The following is a 24,260-nucleotide window of genomic DNA, read 5'->3' as shown; positions in this document are numbered from 1 at the left end:
CCTGCAGAGCACTGATAAGAGCTTGTTTACCTTCCTGTGGATGGTCAGGCCTCAATCTGCAGTCGCGGAAGCGCCAGGACAATAGGTGTGTGTGTGTGTGTGTGTGTGGAATCAAGAGAGAAACTTGAGCTAGCCTTGAAGCTCCCCTTTCCCTCTCTGACTAACTAGGGTAGGACTGCTGACCCTCCCTCCACATTCCCCGTCACGACTCTGTCGCCCGACCCTGGACACAAACAGTTTACTTGACCCCAAGGGACCATGGGAGACAGCTGGTCTTGATGTTGTTTGCTGTCAGGGTTTCCCCCTCCTGTTTTTTTTCTCCCTTTCCTCTCTCCTTCCTCTCTTTCTCTTTCTTTCTCGCTTTTAAACCATCCTACTGCAAGTTTTGCAAGCCTTCGTTTTGCATACACTCCAGGCAAGTAGCTCCATTTTTCCACAGAGACTCACAATGAGGGTGTGCGTGAAAGATCGGGCATGAAATCAAGCCTGCCTGCTTGCTTTCCTGAGGTGAATGAAAAGGCAGCAAGTTATTGAACAGCAAGTACTCAGTGCTTTGAATCAAAATCAGCATTTAGTTAGGGTGTGATGGAACTTTTTAAATTCAAGGACTCGCTGGTGGCTGTCAGCATTCTGCACGGTGGGGTTGCTTCAAGTTAACGAAACGCACAAACAGTCCTGGGCTTTTGAGATCTTTAAGAACGCCTTAAAACATCACGTAAAACTACCCAAATCGCGCATGTTTGTGGCGAATAATGCAACTAAATAATTATTTGTGTGTGCTGACTATGTGCAACATCAGTCTCTGCAAAACCAAAACTGTTTGAATATACCAAGCACGATTTCTCTGGGGTTCATTACATCAAGGGTGCTTTCCCATAAAAGAGATGTTGTATTTGCTGTTCACAGGCTTCTAGTCTTCTTTAATGTTATTGCTCCCATTACCGGAGTCAGCTTTAGTCCTTTTTATTTTTGCTGACCAATGACATGCTGACACCCTAGAATATATTCAAAATGAGAAGCTGACTGAAAAGTGAACTTTACTTTTTGCATATATGTGCTTCTCCTGGCAGTTATAGACAGTCTGGAGCCATAGTGAATAATTTCTAGGATTTGTGATGTGAGCAAGAGAGTTATACTGAAATGCACTGTGTGCACATAAGTAATGATTACCTAACATATTCTTATAAAAAAAAGGTCAAATACATTATAGAGAGGTGTTACGTTATAGTACTGGTAGTACCGAAAGCACAGAATTCCACATATCCCCATTCAGCCTATCAAATGCTAGCGCCAGTGCACAGGTGCCCGTATTATACTATTTCCTAGCATTTGTAATAACTTGATAACCTTGGGAACACTCAGCTTGTTCTTTTGTGGATTCACAAACACTTACTTGACGCTGGTAGCATATTGTGTGTTGACTAGACAGTATATGTTTTAAATTTTTGTAGAGAAGATTTGCTTCCCATGAACGTGTTACAACAAATTTTACACAAATGTAAAAGGAACAGATTTGAGTTTGAACACAGATCAAGTTAGGATATCAGCAATGTGTAGGGTACCTTTGATCTTAATAATGATAAATCACCTCCAAGTCTCCAAGCACAGCCTCTGGCCTCAGTTCAGCTACACTGCACTCTTCATAATTATGTGGCTCCCTCCTGGACAGTGATACTTCATTTGAGAGGTTCAGGTTGGCATCTCGTATTAATTACATTTTTCCAAAGTGTTTTAATTTAAATCTGGAAACAATGTGGAAGAACACTTTGGTGCACACGTGGATAATGTGTTTAGTGGGGTGTTGCTGGTCAGTCAAGCTGCAGTCTAAAAATATTAAAATTAGCATAATGTAATTAATACATAAAAAAATAAGATGTCACACATTTCTCATCCTGAGGTCTAGACCAGACAAATCTGTGCTCTGTTTTGCGAGGCTTACTTTCTGACTCAGTCAGGTGATACTTTCGTAAAATGCTAGCATTAGCATGATAACATTTTTACATAAAGAACCCGACCTGACCTCACTGCTAACTGAAACTAAGTGTAAAACAAGCGTGACAAAATAAAATGTAGCTTGCTGAGCTAAGCATAATAAAATATGGCCATTTATTGAATGAGCACTTGAGTACCAGTGTTGTTCACATTAATCAGATATTTTTATCCCTGTATTATCTCGTCTTGATATCTATGCAGTGTTTTACACTGCAGGGGTAGCCTGGGGATGGAATAGGGAACTATTTGTATATGTGTTTTATGGTGTGTATGTGTTTGTGGTGAGATGAGAAGGTGGGTTTTGTCAAAACATGTGCATTTGATATTGTTACCTGCTTAGGGATTAGCTAGTAGCTACAGCGCTGTGCAAAGGTCTTGAGCCACACTTCATTACTTTATATTTTTACAGGAACATGGGAAATAGGTGCAGCAATGTATTGAAACTTGTGCAGACTTAAATGGGAATACAGTATATAAGGCAAAAACATAGTTAGTACAATCCTAATAAGCTTGGAAATCTATATTTTCTAAGACAGCTTTTATTTTTCAAGAAAATCTGAACTGAATAAAGTCAAGCTTTATTGCCATTTCTTCTGTCTTCAGGGGTACTTCTGCAGGCTTCTTGAAGGACACTCAGAGGTCTTCTTTGAATGTTGGCTGCCTTTTATTCTGTTCTCCGTCAAGATGATCCCACACTGCTTAAATAATGTTGAGGTCAGGGCTCTGGGGAGATCAGTGCACGACTGATACTGTTCCATTGTGTGCTGTTCTATTCAGGTATCATTTTGCTGCATTGCTAGTGTGTTTTTCAGGCCATGATGAAAAATGCATACATTGTCAGTCGTGTGGTTTCCAGCTGGCATTGCATGGTCAATCTAGCGTCATTTTTCTGTGTTTGTAATTCAGTCAGTTTTAACAAGATGCCCAACACCACTGGCAGAATGAAGCGCCAAACAATGACAGCACCTTCACTGTGTTTCAGAGACACTCACTGTTGTACCTCTTTCCTGACCTCCTCCATACATATGGATGATGATTTGAACCAGAATTTTAAAATATCAATTCATCACTCTATAAGAACTGTTGCCACTGATTTTCAGTCCAGTTCTTGTGTAATTTGGCATTCATCAGCCTTTTCTGACCATTTCACTTCTTTAAGAATGGCTGCTTGACAGTCAGCCTTCCACTGACACCATTTCTGATGAGGCTCCAGTGAACAGTAAATGGATCAACTAAGGGCCCAGATGCAGGTCCTGTGTAAAGTTGTGTTGTCTCTGTCAATTTTTGTAACTAAAGAAGTGTTTTTGCAACACGCTGATACTAACAAAGGGCCTAAAAATACAATTTAAAGTTGGTTCTTTGATAAGTTGTCTGTTATGTGTGACCACAACGCTGGTTCATCCCTCAAGATTGTCCCTTTTTGAAGTTTGAACAATTCATAGATGGGTGTTAAGTAAATGAGGGGTGGGTCAGGACTTTCACACAGTACTTCAAATCTGATAGACTGCACTCTACTCATTGAGTTCAATATTTGTATGCATAATTGCTAACAAATAAATAAATAAAGTAGAGCTATGAAGCAGAACATAGTTGATGTCAAGCTGATCCTCAGATTTCCTAAAATGGGCACAGTGTTGATGCTGGATTAATGGTCCCATGCACAATTGAACATGTGGAAAACGGATGTCTGTCATTTTCTGAGTCCGTCTCCCATCCTCTGGTAGAATGCCCTGAAGGTTAAGAAAGCAAGAGCAGATAGAACCTGGACACGCAAAGGGACCAGATGGACCCCCCCCTCAGACAAGTGTGTCATGCAGTATGGTTTTCATCAGTCACAGATATCGGCTTAATCCGCAAATATGAACCTTGTCCAAAGTCTCTTTTACAAACAGCAAATTGACAATTATTGATTTTGACTACAGACTTGGTTTTATTTTATAAGCTTTTGATCGGTTTGCTACGATTGGGTTTCATCGGTCTCCCGTTGAATAAAACTGTCTTCACGTCTGTTTTCATAAGAGATGGATTTCTAAGTAGCCTGTTTAGGTCTATAAAATAACAGACATGACATATACAACTACTGAAAAGGAAAGGAATAAAGATTAAAGAAGGCTTTAAGATCAAATCTTATTTCATGAATCGGGGGTATTTTCTGTCTTCAATTATGTTTTCTATTTATATCTACCCCTGATACCTAACATCTAAATAGAAAATCAGCAGCATCCATAAACACGTCTTCTCATGGAATGGAAAATGGAGGCGACTGATATAAGTAGATAAAGAGGACAGCGAATGAAATAGTTCTTCTATACCTCATTTACCAGCAGACCGCTTAGCGAGGCCATTGGCATTTCCGGGGGCAAGAGGGCAAAATGAATGTTCTTCATATCCGATGGTGACTCGTAAAAAAAGGAGGCTGGTGACACAAGCATGCACAAGCACGCAAACATACACGCACATTCTTGTGTGGTCAGTGTGATTTATACCCAGAGCTCTTGGGCAACAGTCATGGGCCGTTGACTCTATGACAGCAGAACAAGAGAGAAATAACTTTAGGGTTGTGGTTATTGAGCAACAAACATTAACACAGAAGAGCAGAATAACAGGAAGCCAGCCTTGACCTCTGGGGTGAGAGGCAGAGGGGAAAAAAAGAGAACGCAAAGTATGGATGGTTCCCCATCTGGATTTTCAGGAAAACTTTTAGTTTGATGCTGAGCAGACTGAGGAACAGCGAAGATGACGATTTACAAATGATACAGGCCTTCCAAGTCCCTCAATTTGTGCCAAATATGTTCCTAACTTCATGGAATAATAAGACGACTTGTTCCACAATCTAAGAGGGAAAAAAACACCACGTGGAACATAAAAAGATGCATCACCTCCACAGTGCACAAAAGTGATGCGATAACAATGATGTAACTGAGTTTAAATTAAAAGCAGCCTATTTTCATCAGGGATATCTTAGGTCACAGGTAATGTGAGGAGAAAAAAAACATGTGAATTTACCAATTGAATACCCCCCCCCCCCCCCCCCCCCCAAAAAAAAGAAAAAACACAAAAAACCAGCCCATTAAAGGAGACAAAGAGCTGATTATGTAACATGCTCTTGCTCCCACTATCTTGCCGTTGTTTGTTGCATTCATCCATTTCTGTCCCATTTTTATCACTATCTCTGGCCACTCTCGCCCACCAGCAGTGATGACATTGCCTCAAACAAGGCCGCTGATTAGTGCCACTTCTAAATAAGGCACATCCGGTTAGCTTTCCAATCCTCGTAATGTATCCATTAACCCCTTCCACCCTATTCTCCTGTCTCTGTCTCGCTTGCCTCACTCCAGATCTCCTCTGTGATGAATTGTGGCCTGCTAGGTAAACAGACCAAATGCATCATAAAAGCCAGTGGAGCGCAGTGTTATGCAGCATTTGCTTAGTAAATTCGTCGCTTCTGTCATGATACCACGCTCGCTTACTTATGTGCTTCGGTGCCAGCTGCTTTGAGGGTGATTGAGGCATGAATAGTGGATGTTTCGGCATATGTTGCGTATATTCATCACACAATGGATATGCTTATCTTATTTTTGAGTGTAGATCAGTTCTGACTGATTTAATGAAAGCTCATTCCATGTGCAGGTGGGCTAAGGAAGACTCTGTAAGGAGTAAATCCAAACTAGTGACTGTGTCAGCCATGATGTGGCTGTGACTAGTGCCAGAAAACTTCTAGAATAACCCACTTAAACTCTGTCATCTATAGTCAGCGAACGGTGAGCGATGGGCAAGGAAAGCGATCTCTAATTGAGCTGGAAAAAGCCTCTGACCTTTTTTCTTGAGGAAAGAGGAAGTTTGTTGGAGAATATTTTGTCCCTGGCAACTTTATACAGGTTAGAATAAGCATGCGTGCACACATATTCATTCTAGTCTAGCACAATAGATCTCTGGCACACAGACACGCATACACAGTCCAGGTCAAATACCAGGCATTTATACCCACCCTCACCAGTGATCATACACCCTTGGCTGGATTAATTCAGCCTCCCAAGACTTGGATCCTCAGGTTAAACAGCAGTCTTCTAGCAGGGAGCAAAGTGAGCACGGTGATGAATGACTGCAGCCCCGTGTCCTGACACGTCTGATAAACGTGAACCAGCGGATCTGTTTTTAAACAATGTAGTCCTACCCACACATTTAACATCCATTCTCTGCGACCAGGGGAAAGCTTTCAAAATGATTAATAACAAATTTAGCCCTGTTCTGACAAGAAATCTGTAACATTGCTGGGTTTATCTTTCTTTTAAATAATAGCGTTTTGGCTTTCACACATGAAGGTTTTCTTTTGGTTTTTCTCCTGTTATGTCAAAATATGACAGGATTGTTACAGATGGATTCAAATTCTTGCAATAAGATATGAGACTAGAGAATACAGGGAGTTTCATATTAAGGTTGTGAGCAGTGTTGGTCAAGTTACTTGAAAAAAGTAATCAGTAACTAATTACTGATTACTTCCCCCAAAAAGTAATCCCGTTACTTTACTGATTACTTATTTTCAAAAGTAATTAATTACTTAGTTACTTTTTAAAAACACGATTTACAACCTGAATAGGTGATAAAGCGATAGATCTTTCAGCCCAATTCTACTTTTTCTACATAATCCATCATACAAAATGTAATCAAATGGAAAAATCTCTTTTTAAAACTGGTTTTTATTAGTTTTAATCTTTTAACTTCATGCATCAAGCAAAATTTTTTTTGTGTTTACACTCACTCTTTCAAATAGATGCAAGTAAAACACAGCAGAAAATAAATAAAATCAAAGACTAGCGGTCCTTTTGCTCTATTTTGACCTGTAAAGCAGGAGTGGGGTAGGCGGAGGTTTACCCTGGTGCAGGTGTGCCGCGGTCAGTTGAAGAATCCGCGAGTTTCTCTGTGAATTTCCCGTTATGTCGTAGCGCACTCGGTGCTTGCTTGGAAGTTTAGGGGTTTTTTTTCCGCTGTAACAAGAAGTTTTCTTCCCACGCACAATGGACGCTAATGTTTTTGTCACTTTTTATGGAATCAAACTTAAAGTAACCCATATGGAAAAGAAATAGTAAAAACTTATATGTGATTACTCATGAAAGTGGCCACTTTCATGAGTAAATCATATAAGGCTTACATGATTTACTCATGAAAGTGGCCACTTTCATGAGTAAATCATATAAGGCTTACATGATTTACTCATGAAAGTGGCCACTTTCTCATTACTTTCATACATTGTTTTAGTAAGTATCCAAAACATACAAGTTTCATTATATAATTTTTCAAGGGATCTTATATCTGTTTTCACTCTTATATGCTTTTCATACAAGTTTCACACAAGACAGATACAAACTTTATAAGATTTATATATATCTTTTCCATATGGGAAGGTCAGTACTTCCACGCTTTAAACGCTGCACACTCATACTCTCTCCCCTCGATATATGATCCATTGTTGATCTGCACACAGCTGTTGTCACAAACGTCGCACTTGCTTATGTCACTGTCATGAGACATTCTCGCAAAAAATCACGGTTTTAGTAACGCAGCGGTCCTACGGGAAGTAACGGTAATCTAATTACCGTTTTTGCAATAGTTACAAGTAACGCGTTGCTGCCCATCTCTGGTTGTAAGCAATAAATTATTTACTGCAACTTAAAAACATGCTGCTGTTCATATTTAACTATTCTTACTTCATTTCTTTCAGCCACAAGTCAGACATGCACCCCGGTGACTTCAAAAGGTGAGAAAGGCAGTCCGTGGATCGTGAATGAGATTGGCTGTTGGACCAGTTTTGTCGGAGAGGACAAGGCAGAGGTCCACATCTTTAAACTGAACTTTAATAACCCGGTAAGCATGTCAAAGTTATTTGAGTCTATCTAAGTTAGATATAATAATCTGTAAAAATTGTCATCAAGTTAAAAAAAATCCAGTTTGACTGAGAGTGTTGTACACCGAGCTCGTCTGAACTTTATTATTTTTATGGAAAGAAGTAATAACCTGAAAAGTAGTGGTAAAATTCAAATAAAACTTTAGGTAAACATCACAATGTAGAAAGTTCAAATGTTTCACAATTAAACTGCTGCCATCTGTCAAGCACGGTTTAGTTGTCATTTAATCCCAAATTCCCCTGTGCGACAGGGATACGTTATCGTCTGCTCATTCATCATACTTCTTAGCTGATGGAACAGTATGTCAGGTGCTGTCATGCTGAAAAGGAGAAAGCTCTGCACCTATGTTCACCTCACAGTTCACAGCATTCCTAAAATGAAATGTTTCATTCCACTGAACTATCATTACACTGAGTTTAATGATGCTCATTTACTTATTTATAGAGTTATCAGATGTTATGCAATGTGGGACAGTATTAAAGCTGAGTCAGTTTTAAAAACTGACCATACCCAGTAAAAAGAAGCATGCACTGTGATTATGCACATTTAACTTTAAATATATCATTTTTTTTTGCATGATATTTTCTATGACGTATGATTTCAGCTGTATTAGAGCTAACAGCTAAATTCAATCGTAGATAGAAACAAAACACCACAAGAACTTTTGCAATCAACAGTCCAAAATTCAAAATAAATACTTCAACTAAAACTTGCACAAAATCAAAACCCCTTTTATACAGTATGTGAGTAATCACCAGTTCAACCAATCTCCACAATATGCAGAACTACACTCATCAAAAGCACCAGCAAACACCCTCCTTTCCCTTTCTTGCGCCATCTCTAAACCTTGGTGTAACTGGCAAAATATCAGACAGCTTGTTGCAATTTTTGGCCTTGAAGTAAATGGAAGATTGTGTAACGGCAGAGCTTGTTTTAGGGACGAAGCCCTCATTGTTAGCAGTTGACCTTTAGTTTCTAATCAATAGGCTTCAGCAAGATTTACAAAGCTTATAATGATGGCAGTGCAGTTATTTCTCAGTACCTTGACAAAAATTAATTCTCAGAGTTCAGCACTTTACTGATTATGTCACAGTAATTATGCAGTTTTTACTTCTTGTCTATAACTTTTTGGGCTTTTCGATGTTGTGACGGGGGCTTTCAGAGACCAGCGCGAACGATGAATGTTCCTTATTCATTTCTAAAAATATCAATGCTACATTTGAGCATGTTCTTCTAACCAAGTGAAGCATCCAAAAAAACACCTCAGTGTTCGAACACATCGTTTGACACCGTCCCACACAGAGTGAGGTCATTAATTTCGCAAGAAATAAAACTGGCATAGGATGGAGCATATAATTTACACACTTGATATAGTTTGACAGATATGATTTTATTCAGTTTAATGTGTTCAAATTAATGAATAACAGTGTTAAAAGCACTGCATAGACCATTAAACACTCCTCTTCTTTATGTAAATTAATGACCTGTGAATAAAAAGAAAATACATAATGACTTAATTATGAAGGAAATATGTTAAAGTATTCCTTTTTAAAAAAAATGTAAAACAGTCTGTGTGCTTTACTGTATCAGACATTATGCTGTGGTGAGGTAAATAAGTGCAGCTTCAAAAGAGTTTTATTCCTTTTAAAGGCACATTTTCAGCTGGATGGGAAAGGATATATTTTAGTATTCAAATTAGAAAAAGAACAGGTGTAATTGTATGAATTAATGATGGCTGAGCTCCTTTAGAACTTGGGTAATGTGCATACGTGTTCACAGTGCCTTGCCTTAAAATGGATGGATGTTATTGTTTAGTTGTCAAACCTGCGGCTTTCCTTCTGTGACAACTCATAATGTCGTTGTAACGCAGAGATGTAAAGACCTTGTATTACCGCGGAAGCACTAGCTGGTAGTCGGGCCGTACGCGTGTCTTAGTGCAGTTGAACATAATCCACAAAGTCCGCTTGTAGTCGAAAAACAAACAGGCAAACGTTTATTTCCACAGTTTGAAATACAGTGATCCATTTCTGAGTAAACTAAGAGATGATTAGACCTTTATCCTATACACCTTGAGTTAGCAAAGATGCACTGCTACCTGTCTTATGTAAAGTCTTGATAAGGAACAGCTTTTGTAGGTTGGAAAATCTGTCATGTGATCTGGGATCTTACTGCTGATGTGTCAGGCATGAAAACAAAACTGTAGGCTAAAAAGGTCCTATGGGGGATCAATGTGTGGAACCTGGCATTTTATGAGAGACACTTAAGGCTAAAGATAATAGTGTATCTGGTATGTTTTTAAAAAAATGCACATTTTACCGTATTTGGTCATCATTGTGCGCAGACTTTCCCTGACTCTGAATAAATAAGCTTTTAAACATCTTCCCAGATTACAAAACATAAACACACTCCTTTCCCAACTTTATCAGCCTGATAACTAGCTAACCATTAACAGATGCCAGATGTGACAGAAACGCAGCTTTTTTCAACCCCTTTTAAAAGCCACTGTAGTGTTTTCAACGAAGATGTTGGTGACACCGAGTTAAACCACAAATGAAGACCCTGGAGTTTAGTTGCAGCTTGTTTAATTGTCTCCATGAACATGTGGTGAAAACTGAAATGACAGAAAATAAACTCCATCTCAACAGGCAGAAGCATGTTTACATCAATAAAGTGCATTACTCTCACTAAAACATTCATGTTAGCAAATACACATTAATATCCAAAGTTATCTGTACAAACTGTCATATAAAGTAACTTACGGCGTTCCGGCCTGATAATTCGGAGTAGATGGCATTAGATTACATCTCCATACTGCCTTTAGCATGAGCCTGTTTCTCAGCAAAACCGAGCGCTTGACCCAAACCGGAAGTGCTCGACCGGAACCGGAAGTGCCCCGCCAGAACGGGAAATACATTTTAGCGATATTTTCCTTTTAACTAAAACGTATGTAAAGCATGAATTATTCATTTTAACAACACATTAATTTTTTAATGGCAAATCTTTTTAGAATTATTTATTTCAAATTTATGAACCTATTTATTCAGAGAAACGCCTTAAGGGCAACACACTCCCCGCCTGGCCTCTCGAGGCCACTATGCTAAACGAACATTATGCATTCAGTCCTTTGGCATGAGGAGGATAACTTCTGTAACTGGTCGCATAAATGTCTTTATGCACCCTTCAGTACATATCTTTACCTCAATTTTCCTTACTCGATCGTCCTTGCTTGGGAATGTGGCAGTGACCCTGGCCATGGGCCAGCTGTTTCGTGCAACCTGCTTGTCCTTGAGCAGAACCAGGTCACCAACTTGGAGGTTTCTGCGCGACCCGGTCCATTTCTGCCTTTGCTGCAATGTGGGTAGATACTCTCGCCTCCAGCGTGTCCAGAACTGGTTGGAAAGGGCTTGGACCCGTCTCCATTGTTTGTTGTAGAGGTCTTTATCCGAAAAGTCTCCAGGTGGGGATAGGAGGCAAGATTTCTGCGTAAGGAGCATTGAAGGGGATAGGACGAAGGGGTTCTCTGGATCAGAGGATACTGGGACGAGCGGCCTTGCATTTATTATGGCTGTAACCTCAGCCATGAGTGTGCATAACACGTCGTGAGTCAGTTGAACCTTATTTTGTAGTAGCATGGAGTCCAGGATTCTGCGGGCGACTCCGATCATGCGCTCCCAAGAGCCTCCCATGTGGGATGCGTGTGGTGGATTAAACTCCCAACTGCAGCCTTGGACAGTTAGGCACTGTTGGAGTGATTTATCCATTCCAAGTTCCTTTGAAGTGCTAATAAAATTGGTGCCACGGTCAGATAGCAGCTGTTTGGCGGGGCCTCTCAGGGCGAAGAAGCGGCGGAGGGCGTTTATGCAGCTGGATGTGTCCAGAGATTCGATTACCTCAATATGCACAGCTCTCGAACTCATGCAGGTAAACATGATGGCCCACCGCTTACTTTCAGCTACTCCGCCCCTGGTACGCCTGGTTGTTATGGACCACGGTCCAAAGACATCAAGGCCGACGTAGGTGAAAGGAGGACAAGTTTTTAGGCGTTCAGGTGGTAGGTCCGCCATGAGTTGTTGTTCTTGTTTTCCACGTAGTTTGCGGCAGGTTAAACATTTGTGGATTACTGAATTGACTAGTTTTTTGCCGCCTAAAACCCACAGCCCAGCAGCTCTGATTGCTCCTTCCGTCAGATGACGACCTTGGTGCCTTGTTAGCTCGTGATAATGGCGAGTGAGCAGAAGGGAGATGTGACTGTTTTTTGGAAGAATTACTGGGCTCTTTTCAACACTCTCAATTTCTGCGTGTTTGAGTCGGCCTCCAACAGAAATGAGACTGTCCTGTAACATTGGGCTGAGCTTCTTGAGGGGGCTCTGTTTTGAGATTGGCTTGCCAGCATCAAGGGCAGAAAGTTCCTTCTCAAAGTATGCCTTCTGTGTCTCTTTGAAGATGACAGTTTTTGCTTGAGCAATCTCCTCTGGAGTTTGAGGCAGATGACATTTGTGCCAGCCTTTGCATTTTTTGTTTGGATTAGTCCCATTGAAGGACTTTGCAATGTGGATAAGATTTGCTATGGCTCTGACTAAAGACTGAAAAGTAGAAAAGTGCTCAAAACGCTTACAGATGAGTACTTGGAGGTGAGTGACGTAAGTTTTTACTTCTGGTCTAATTTCTGAGTCTTTATCTGGTTCAATCAGGTCAAACCTTCCACTCAGTTGTGTTGTCTCTGCGGCAGGACGGTGGATGAAGGGTGGTCCGGTGAACCAGGTGGACTTTTTTAGTTGGAATGCCGACAGTGACCTAGACGCATGGTCTGCTGGATTTTCCTCTGTGCGCACATAATGCCACTGTTCTGGCTTTGATGACTGGCGAATGCGCTGTACTCTGTTGTGAACGTATGTGTAAAACCTTTTTGACTCATTACAGATGTAGCCAAGCACTACTTTACTGTCCGTATAGAAATGCACTGCATCAAAGTCTAAGTCTAACTCATCTTGGATGAGGTCAGCCATTTCTGCTGCCAAGACGGCTGCACATAGTTCAAGTCTTGGTATTGTAGGTTCTGACAGGGGGGCTAGTTTTGCTTTGCCCATTATGAACCCAACCTCGACCTTCCCATCTGTTTGAACTGCCTTTAAGTAGGCCACAGCTCCTATGGCCTTAGTAGATGCATCTGAGAACAAACACAGTTCCTTTCGCTTTGCTCGACTTAGTGAGGTGGATGTGTAGGTTCTGGGAACATGTAGTTCTCTTAGGCTACGTTCACACTGCAGGCGAAAGCGCATCAAATCCGATTTTTTTGACCCTATGCGACCCATATCCGATCATGCTATGACAGTGTGAACGGCGCAAATCCGATATTTTCAAATCCGATCTGGGTCACTTTCGTATGTGGTACTGAATCCGATACATATCCGATGTTTTAGAAAGCGACTGCTGTTTGAACGGTCAAGTCGCATTAAATCCGCCTTTTACGTCACCGACACAAGACTGAAGCCAATTATCAGCGCCAGAGAAGCGCCCGAGAAGACATCGCGAACGCTTCCTGGCCATCCAGTGTAGATGTTAGTGAAACTGTTGGGAAGACAATGTGAACATTTTATTTGTACTGTAATCTGCAGATTCTGACAGAAATCTGCAGCTATCATTTGAAGCACCGCTCCTCTCTAAAACAGCAATAAGGATCATTATTAGGTTATTTACATTATTATGTAAATAACAAAATAACTTAAAGCAAAAATTGGGAAACGAAGTCCGAAGTCTGCATATTAAGGGCCATCAGTCAAACAATACTGTTGCTCTGGGTCTAAACAGAGCTCGTTGTGTGTGACAGCTTCTTTTGCGCATGCGGGCCGCTTTGAGCGTTCACACTAGAGCGCGTTTGCTGTCGCATTTTATTTGTAGTGTGAACGAGCAGACAAAAAAATCGGATTTGATCAAAAAATCGGAATTGAGCATTAAGACCTGCAGTGTGAACGTAGCCTTAGATCCTGAAGGGAATTTCTCCATGTTTCCCATCTGCTTCGTTTGTCCTCTGGAAGGGGTACGTCCCAATCTGAACATTCTGAAGTAAGCTCTCTGAGTAGGGCCCTTCCTTGGATTGTAATGGGTGCCAATAGGCCCAGGGGATCGAAGACGCTATTGACAGAGGACAATACGCCACGGCGAGTGAATGGCTTGCTTGAGGTAGCCACTGAGTAAGTGAATGTGTCTCTTGTTATTTCCCAAATGAGTCCAAGGCTTCGCTGGGATTGTGTCTCTTCACCACTTAAATCTAAGTTTTTAATGACAGGAGCACAATCTTCTGGGCAGAAGGCCTGCATAACTGCCTGAGAGTTGGAAACGAACTTATGCAGGTGTAGGTTGGATTCAGCGAGTGAGGCTTGTGTTCTTTGAAGCAAGTCTATAGCCTCAGCAGGAGAGGGGACAGAGATCAAGCCGTCATCTACGTAAAAGTGCCTCTCCACGAACTTTACTGTATCTGCACCATAGTCTTTCGAACCTGCTCTGATGGCCTTGCGTAGTCCATAAATGGCAACAGCGGGGGATGTTGAGTTGCCAAACACGTGGACTTTCATCCGGTACTCGACAACTTCGTTGTTTGGGTTGTTGTCCCTATGCCACAGAAAACGGAGGAAGTTGCGGTGGTCTTCGCGTACCATAAAACAGTGAAACATTTGCTGTATATCTGCCATGATTGCAACACTTTCTGTCCGGAAGCGGAGAAGAACTCCGACAAGTGTGTTGTTTAAATCAGGGCCAGTAAGGAGGACACTGTTAAGAGAGACACCCAAGTACTGGGCGCTAGAATCGAAGACAACCCTGATCTGATTGGGTTTTTGGGGGTGGTAGACTCCAAATGTTGGAAGATACCAACACTCTTCTCCCTTTTCCAGTGGGGGGGCCACCTCAGCGTGACCATTGGAGAGGATTTTTTCCATGAAGGCCACATAATGCTCCCGCATTTCAGGTTCCCTATTAAGGGTGCGTTTTAAGGAGGAGAACCTCGTGGCTGCCTGCTGTCTGTTGTTTGGTAATTGCTGGCGGGGTTCCTTAAATGGAAGTGGGGCGACCCAACTGTTGTCCACGTCTCTGTACATAGTATTGTCCATCATTTTTAGAAAGAGAGTGTCCTGTATTGAGTGAGCTGGTTTGTTGTCGTTATCTGTCCGGTTAAAAACTGTTTGACCCAGAGTTTGTTCGGGCGCTTTACCTGGCCTGTTTGTGTGTGGCATTTCTTTGAGTTGCAGGAGGCTACTGCATGGTTTGAAAACTGTAGGGCGGCCATTTTCCAGAACGACTGTCTTCAGGGTGCTGACTGTAGGCCTATGGACATTACCCAGACAGACCTCCCCAACTACAACCCACCCTAGGTCTAGGCGCTGGGCGAAGGGGGCATTATGGGGGCCGTTAATTCTCTGCCTGACCTTGTGTGCCTGTAAAATGTCTCTCCCTAGTAGCAGGAGTATTTCGGCTTTAGGGTCTAGCTCTGGGATGTACTTTGCTATGGTACGGAGGTGCGGCTGGTGTAGCACTGCGCTGGGAGTTGGGATTTCATTCCTATTGTTAGGGATGTCCTGACACTCTATGAGCGATGGTAGAGGGATCACCACTGACCTATCCAGTGACTCGATATGGAAGCCTTCAGCTATTTTACCCCATGTTTCTACAACACCAGAGCATGTTCTAAGATTGTAGGAGAAAGGTTCACTTTTAATGTCAAAAAGTTCGAAGAACTCAGGCTTGGCTAAAGAACGATTGCTCTGATCGTCTAGTATTACATATGCCTTAACAGCTCTGTCTTTGTCACCTTTAGGGTACACCCATGTGAGACATATCTTGGAACATGAACGTCCCCACTGACCTGGACCGCACACGTCTGTGCAGCTTGTTGTGACATCAACCATGTCTTGACTGTTTTCTCTCTCCCCGCCATTCTCTTGTGCCGGAGGTGGAGCCTTGTTGGTCTGTGGTGGAGGACCGGGATGCATGGCTGCATCGTGACTTGTGCTGTCACATTCAGAACACTTTACCGAAGATTTGCATTCCTTCGCAAGATGAGTATCTGAAGAACAGCATCTGAAGCACAATCCTTTCTCTTTGAGGAAGGCCTTCCTTTCGTCCAGTGCTTTATTCCTAAATGTTCTGCATCTTTTGAGTGGGTGTGGCTTGTTATGTAGTGGGCAGTTCCGGTTAAAGTCCTTGTTAGGGGGAGAAATATAGGTTTTGTGTACAGTAATTGGCTTGCTGGAATTTAAGTTTTTTGCAAAAGGTTTTTCTGGTTTTAAGTTTTGCTGTTGGAAACTTGGATCATTGCGTTTCTTTGCCTCTTTACATATGAATTCACAGAAGTACTCAAAAGGTGGGAAACAGCCTTGGTTGTTCTCTTTATATTGAGAGCCGTGTGACATCCACCTCTGCTGAAGTCCATATGGGAGTTTGTCTACGATTGGGCTGATTCCACGAGAAGTGTCCAGATAGAGTAGACCGGGCAGATGGCCGTCTTCCTTAGCGCCTTGAATCTCTTGCAGTAAATCTCCTAGTTCACGAAGCTTGACATGATCTTTGACTGTTATTTTGGGGAAACTGTCCAACCGTTGGAAAAGTGACCTTTCGATTATTTCTGATGCTGCATAACATTCATTCAGTCTTTCCCATGCTTTGCATAGAGCTAATGTGGGGTTGTTGACATATACTGAACGTATGCGTTTCACCTGATCACTTGACTCTCTCCCTAACCACTTTGTCATGAGATCTAGCTCTTGAATGGGGGTGAGTTGGACTTCAGCTGTTGCACTGGTAAATGAAGAGCACCATGCTCTGTAGTTCTCTGGCCTATCGTCGAACTGGTAAAGGCCTGAGATTATTAAATCTCGACGTGCCATGTATTGGGCAAAGGGCTCTGCTGGATTTAAAATGCTGGCCGTGGTGTTATAGTTATGCTGAGGTACGAATGGTGAGCCGCATGGGTTGAGAGAGGTATTTTGTTTCTCCACTTTAGGTTTTGTTTCACCTTTCAGCTGGCTGGGCTTATTTAGAGCAGCAATATTATCTTTGGTAAGTCTTGTTTCAAAGTTGATGGGTTGTGGCTCTAAATTGCCTTCTTCAGAGGGATGCCACGTTACAAATGTGTTGGGTGAACTTGCTTGGGGGCAAGAAGTGGTTGGTAATTTTTGTGGACTGGGAGATAGCTTGGTCTCCATTTGAGATCGTACATATTCATTTGTACGTTCTAATTTTACGCTTTCTGATGGAGATTTTCTACTCTCAGGTTCTTCTTGTATAGCTTCAGCTTCCTCTAGCACTTCTGCTTCAGCTACAGCAGCATCAGCTTCCCTCTGTAATGTTAACACTTCTAATTCTGCATCTATTTTTGCCTTTTCCAGTTCGCTTTGAGCTTTTTCAACCTTCAACTGTGCTTCTTTTGTTGCATAGCATGCTCTCACCTTGGCAGCTTCTGCTTTAGCTCGAGCATGGGCAGCGCTTACTGCTGATCCAGATGAGCGGCTGGTCCTTAAACTGCGTGCAGACTTGTTACTGGATGCCATTTTGACCGTGATGAATCACCAGTAGCCGCCTTTTCACTGTAGTGTTTTCAACGAGGATGTTGGTGACACCGAGTTAAACCACAAATGAAGACCCTGGAGTTTAGTTGCAGCTTGTTTAATTGTCTCCATGAACATGTGGTGAAAACTGAAATGACAGAAAATAAACTCCATCTCAACAGGCAGAAGCATGTTTACATCAATAAAGTGCATTACTCTCACTAAAACATTCATGTTAGCAAATACACATTAATATCCAAAGTTATCTGTACAAACTGTCATATAAAGTAACTTACGGCGTTCCGGCCTGATAATTCGGAGTAGATGGCATTAGATTACATCTCCATACTGCCTTTAGCATGAGCCTGTTTCTCAGCAAAACCGAGCGCTTGACCCAAACCGGAAGTGCTCGACCGGAACCGGAAGTGCCCCGCCAGAACGGGAAATACATTTTAGCGATATTTTCCTTTTAACTAAAACGTATGTAAAGCATGAATTATTCATTTTAACAACACATTAATTTTTTAATGGCAAATCTTTTTAGAATTATTTATTTCAAATTTATGAACCTATTTATTCAGAGAAACGCCTTAAGGGCAACACAGCCACATTGTTCAATTTTGGTCTGTGTTTAAAGAATTCATTTTCCAGCTAAACAAACATATGCAGTAATTGCTGATAGGGTATTGGGATGTTTTGATTTTCAAACTTTTTGCTTCAGGGAATGTCAGTGAAAAGTAATTCTAGAAAAGTTCTAATCTATATGTTGTTATTGTTCGGCCAGACTCCATTTTTCACTGTCCAACATTGTCGGTCAGCTCGCATTAGTCATTTCTTTATCAGTGTCCTTTGTTTGTTTGCTTGCTTCTGCTGTTTGTTTTCACTTAGACTATGTAGTATTTTTGCACAACTTCTGTTAAGCAAATGCTATTTATTGATCATCCCGTTTTATTTTTCACTGTATTGGTTTTTCGCCGTCATCTGGCAGAGAGTATGAGAATGGAAAAGCAGATGTGTGCAGCCTCGCTAAGACATTGTCACAGGATGGTGAAATACAATCCCTGCCTGCCCATCCATCAGCTCCAGAATTAATAAAAGCCTCAAGGTCCTTTCCTTTAACCTCTCCCAGGAAAGCCATTGAGAATCCTGTCATCCTTTAGCAGAAACGTTTACCAGCAAGCTAAACTGATTCAATTTGATTTCCACTGGAAAATGTTATGATATACAAAGAATCATTAACACAAGCGTCCTTAAGAATGAAGCTTGGTTACCTCACATATGGTTTTGTGCCTTTCTTTGCTTCGAGTAATGCTGCTAACATTGTGCAAGCACATCATTGTCTTTGTCTCAAAGACACAGTTACTGCTGCAAATGTCGTCAGGTCTTTAGTCTCATTTAATGGACTCTGATTTTAAAAAAAGGTGAACTCTGTTTGAGACTGGTGAGAGTTCACAAAAGGAATTTGGTCTGCGATCTGTGTGATCCACTCAACACTGTGCATAATTGGCATATCCTGGTCTCTTGATGGGACCACGAGTGGACGTTTTATCATATCAAAAAGCCAGAAAAAAGTGGACATGTGACCTCTTAACACATACCCCTTATCTGCTTTTGGCTGTCTGTTTATATAAAAAAAACTGTTCTTGTAAACAAAAAGAAAGGGGAACATATTCATCTTATGCCAGACTGTCCAGTCAAAAGGGAGGTTTGCTCTTGGATCCTCTTTTTTTTGTCCTCCAAATTGTCTTATCACCTTCTTCCCCATTCCTTTATTTTCATACTGATTTACAACCTGCCAGGAACAGTTGACTGTCACAGTTTGACCCCACAGAGAATTATAGAGGGAGCATCAAGGGGGTACACAGTCAGAGAGAATTCACTGGGAGGAGCCGCTTGTACAGGACTCATTGATGTCACACAGAGGCTTGGATAGTCAGGCTCTTGGCACAAGGCCGAGACGAGACCAAGAGAGCCAATTCAAGCCAAGGGAGAGAGTCAAAAGAATAACTGGAAACTGCATCAGCAAAGGCCCTTCAAAAAATGCTCTGAAGAAAAGAAAAAAAACCTGAAAAGGAAAACAATTGTATCTTGAAAGCACAGGAACAAAAGCAGCAAAGGTGAGTGATCAGGGTCAGAGTTCAAAAGGAAAGAAAGAAAGTCACAAAAGGATGAAGGGAAGTTAGACAGAAAGCTCATTAGAAAGGGGTATTTAAGGAAAACACCGCCGAGAGTTATCTCTGTATGAAGCACAATGAAGTCAGGAGGAAATGCCGTTCATTCATTTGCTCTACGCACATGCAACACAACAAGTGAGGCACAAACTAAATGTTACAAAAGAACCTCAGACCTCTCCAAGGTTAGTCTGTCTTCAGGGCAATCTAGCTGTATTCTTTTTCTTTTTTTTTAAATTTAATAATATATACCGTGCACAGAAGATGGAATCAAAAATGTGATTTCCTGTGGCTCACCTTGCCACATTCACACAGTATTGCACATGTTATGCATTTATAGAGACTGACACATGGAAATCATATACAGCAGTAGCTCATATTTTATGGCCACCTTCTGCACTGTTGCAGACAACTAGCATTATACGGTATGCTAATATGTTAGCCAATTATTTTTCAACACCCTTTGCAGGATTTTTTTTCGGCCTGTGATTTGATCTTATAGCCCCTGTCTTATTCACTGATATCTGAGTTTCCTGTGGGCTATCACAGGAATTTTAAATTCCCCAACTTGTAGAACTGGGTCTATCTTTACATTCAAAGTGAGTGTGATGCTATTATGATGGGCAGAGCAGCATTTGAGTACTTGGATATCTAACAGCTTTAGACACTGTGTTCCAGGTTCTTGTGGTAAGTTATTATTTTCATGCCAAACCCTCTGCCTGTAGCGAACATGTTTCTTTTATAAGTAGTCCTAACCACTAGAGATGGCACGATACCACTTTTTTATGTCCGATACCGATACCGATATCATAAATTTGGATATCTGCCGATACCGATATGAATCCGATATAGTGTTTTTTAATCAACAAAACTGTTTTTTAAATATCTTGCTGCATTTTGTATAAGTTCATACTCAAGTTTAAAACAACAACTACACTAAAGCTATTCTGTTATACCTGTATGCAAAAAAAAAATTTCATAGTTCAGCAATACTGATCAATCTAATAAACTTAAACCTACACCATCCTCCCTATTCTGGTATTTTAAAGAGTACTTAGCATAAATATTAAGCAACCTAACTAATAGGGTTCCAACTCCCAGCAACAACAAAAATAAATAAATAAAAAATAGGGAACCACCCCTCACGCTCCACCTCATGATGCTTAATCGACGTAATCAACCTTAATTTGATGCAGTGTGAAAAAAAATGCACAGAAATCAATTATTTTTCAAGAAATATTAAATAGATTCAACATCTTTCTTCAACAAAATTGCAGACTGCACAGATGGTACCTTCCCAAAGGAAAAAGTACTATAGCTTACTAGGGTATATATATTAGACTTAATAGTTACTATATACAGTAATTGACTTCTATTCATTTTACATCAAATTAAAAGTTTGGGTGTCAGATAATTATTTATTAAAAGCTAGACATTTTAAATGAGAGTAAGAAAGAAAAGTATGTCTTTGTGCCCCCTTTTCCCTGTTCATGCCCTATCGGCCCCCCTGGCTAAACTTTGCTAGATCCGCCCCTGCACAGTTACCAGCATCAGCTACGTAGAAAAAGATCCTGGTGTAGAAACTAATATTAAATACATTCTAACAACAGCTTATCAAGCTTAAACGTGCTGCTGTTGTTCAGCCGCTGGTTTCCTCTTTCTGGTGCAAAGTGGGCCAAAAGCAAACTAGAGACACGGACTGACAGAAAAGCCGATCAGCTGATCGTTAAGCAGTTTCACCATTGAAGTAGCAGCAGGAGAGGCAGTCGCTTGTTAAGCTTAACGCAGGAATGCTTTACAAACATTCAGAGATGGACTTACACACTTGCTTTACTTCTCTCGGGATAACTTTGTCGGAGATGAAATGCCGGGTTGCTAGCGAAGCTCCAAATGCTATCCAGACCACTGACAGGTCCTGCATGCCACAGCCGCTCTATCACGTGATGCATACTGCTCCGACGTGCTAACGTTCTGAGGTGAGTTACGGCATGTTGCAAGTTTTGTGAGGTGCTTTCGTGATATTTAATGGATCGGATTACATTTTTTATTTTTCTCCGATATCCGATCCAGTAATTTAGGTCAGTATCGGACCGATACCGATACGTAATATCGGATCGGTCCATCTCTACTAACCACTGATCTATTCAGATAAATTCCACTGTATCTTCACCTGGGACTGCAGTCACCCCTTTTAGACATTTTTCCTTTCAAACTGGGGACTGAAACCATTTATAAGATGCAGAAGTCATTAAGCACAAGCCTGCATGTACTAGACACCGGTTAAAGCTTGTGTCTCACTGTGTGTGTATATCAGTGATCCTTCTGTCCATAGCACTCAGCGTGCAAGGCTGTCTTTGAAATTCATCTGTGTTTGGTTTATAGGCAATTTGTCCATGGTCTCCTTAGACTTAATTTGCTCTGCTCTGTATACGCCTGAAAATTTCCATAGCTTCAACCTGAGCTCATCACAATTCTCTTGGATCACACTCTGGCAACATCAGGTATCAAGTAAATGAATTTGATATGAGGGCGTCTTACTGTTTCCCCAGCAAGCTCATTGTCTCACTAACAGGTTCTGTCTGAAAACAATCTGCCTTCAAATACACACAATATAACAGAATAAAGCATTTGGTGTCAAGAAAAAGTTGTGAATGTTAACCTCCCATAAAAGCCTCACATTGGAGCAATACTTCCAAGTTTTTCCCCCCTTCTTCTTCTTCTTTTTTAAAGCTGTTGTTCATTTCTAATGCACTGAGTCATAAAATTGAGCTGATTACAAATCCATGACTCTTTCACTTTTCTAAACCTAATTATCTTGGGTCTCTTGCGGAAGTAAAAAGACCTGGGATTCATTGGAATTAAGTCTGTCGAAAAAATAAAAAGTCTTTAAACCCAGACTTATTATTCCACATTCAAAAGGTTTACTCACCACCACTTACATCCATAAATCTCTGCAGCACCAGCTTTGCCAAACGCATATGCGAAGCATAGTAATTAAGGCTGATTCATAGTGTGACTGGGGTGGTGATTAGCAAATCACATCACCATTATGTTACTGTGGTTAAAATATAGTTAATTGGATATTACATTATGTGTTGAATTATGTTAATGGTGTTTTATATGTAATATGCCTCATAACAACCACCAAGGTTAGCCATTGTTAAGGCAGCAGGTTGTGAATGAAACGAAGTAGATAAATTAATAATAAGACTGTACATAAGTAATTCTGACTACACCTTTAGGGATAGTTTTAATGCAACCAAGACACAGAGTATAAATTACACAAATGCATCTAATTGCACATCTGGTAAATAATTAATTTTATAGCTTTACATGTTTTTTATGTCTCCTCCCTTGCATTGCATAGAAATGTAATAATAGAACCAAGCTACATTACCTCATAAATATCAGCGTCAGCTCAAAAGCAGGCATTTGAAGACTGTTTTCTTCTTGCCTGTTTTTGACTCTCTTCAAATGAGTGGTTGCACGTGTGTCTGGAGCGATCCACGTGTTGACATCTCATGGTTGCGAAAATAAGGAATAGTCACGTCCCCCCTGCTGAGATTTCCTCCAGCATGGAAATTAAATCAAAGTTGTGCGGTATTAAATTGGGGTTGGAACTATTTTTGTGTGCTGCAAGTAAAATATCTCCCTCCTCTGTCAACTTGAGGCCTATTAATTTAATGACAGATAGGGAAGGTTGCAAATTGGTGAGCAGCTCTACCCAAGACCTTCAAAGTTTGAGCAGTGTTGAATTGTGATTCAGTGCAAAATGACCATAATAATGTTGGTCTTTTTATTTGCTCTCTGAAGTTTCAGAACTTTTCATTCTTCATGTCACAGGTTAGAAAATGCTTAAATCGCATTTGTGATGTTTTTCATCTTAAGCCAGTGTAATAATGTTTGAATTTCAGGAAAATGCTACGTTTCAATTTTGCCTGTGCTAAAGGTTAATTCTTGTCATTTCATTACAGGATATTTTTCATTGTCTACATTAATTCATCCCCCCAAAAATGATGTAGCATAGCTGCTATGTATTCTGTTTTCCTTTCTTTTTTCATTCTGCTTTATGATAACACAATCAAAAATTATACAATGCGAGCCAGAAGCATTGCTTGAAGTGCTTCTCAAACATTTTAATGTTTTGATTTTATTTCTGTATTACGTGGCACATACACAACGTGGAAGGCTTTCCAGAAAACTTCTAATAGACAGTGCAGTAGTTCCCATATGGCTAAACATTGGGACTGAATATTTATAACACTTGATTGCTTTGTCTTTCGTATCAGTCCCAATCTTCCACCTGGAGATGTATACCACCTTCAGACATCATTTGCCTGCAACACTTTCTGAACCTGCAAACTATTTGGAAAGTTGTTAGCTTTCATATGTAAAGCAGACTTTCCACTGTAAAAATAGACGCTGCGTTTAAAACTTCAGTCTGAACTTATATGAGTAGATATAACAGCTGCATTGTGTGATTTTCTATTTTTATTCTTGTAATAATTTGTGTTTTTTTTTCCTTTCAGGAAAATGTCATATTTCAAATTAACTTGACTGATGCAAAGCCAATGCACCTTATCCTCACATCTGCAGAAACAGCTTATGGTTTATGCTATCTCAACAGCGAGGTTCACTTGTATGTAAGTAATGCA

General features: G+C 40.8%; 1 protein-coding gene across 2 annotated transcripts in view; it reads left to right on the top strand.

Moving 5' to 3' along the window:
- Window positions 1-24,260, top strand: part of eng (endoglin) — a 51,604-nt gene that overhangs the window by 10,378 nt on the left and 16,966 nt on the right. For both annotated transcript variants that reach the window (XM_085359812.1, XM_085359811.1), the window contains exons 3-4: window positions 7,712-7,854; window positions 24,135-24,248. In XM_085359812.1, coding sequence (XP_085215938.1) covers window positions 7,712-7,854; window positions 24,135-24,248 — 257 coding nt within the window. The remainder of the gene's footprint in view (window positions 1-7,711; window positions 7,855-24,134; window positions 24,249-24,260) is intronic.

Source organism: Diplotaxodon limnothrissa, linkage group LG7, assembly GCF_057381915.1.
Source record: "Diplotaxodon limnothrissa isolate DT_005_m linkage group LG7, D_limnothrissa_male_GT1.1, whole genome shotgun sequence".
In the NCBI taxonomy this organism is placed as follows: domain Eukaryota; kingdom Metazoa; phylum Chordata; class Actinopteri; order Cichliformes; family Cichlidae; genus Diplotaxodon; species Diplotaxodon limnothrissa.
The sequence above is the reverse complement of the archived record's forward strand: the minus strand, read 5'-3'. Positions and strand labels throughout refer to the sequence as shown.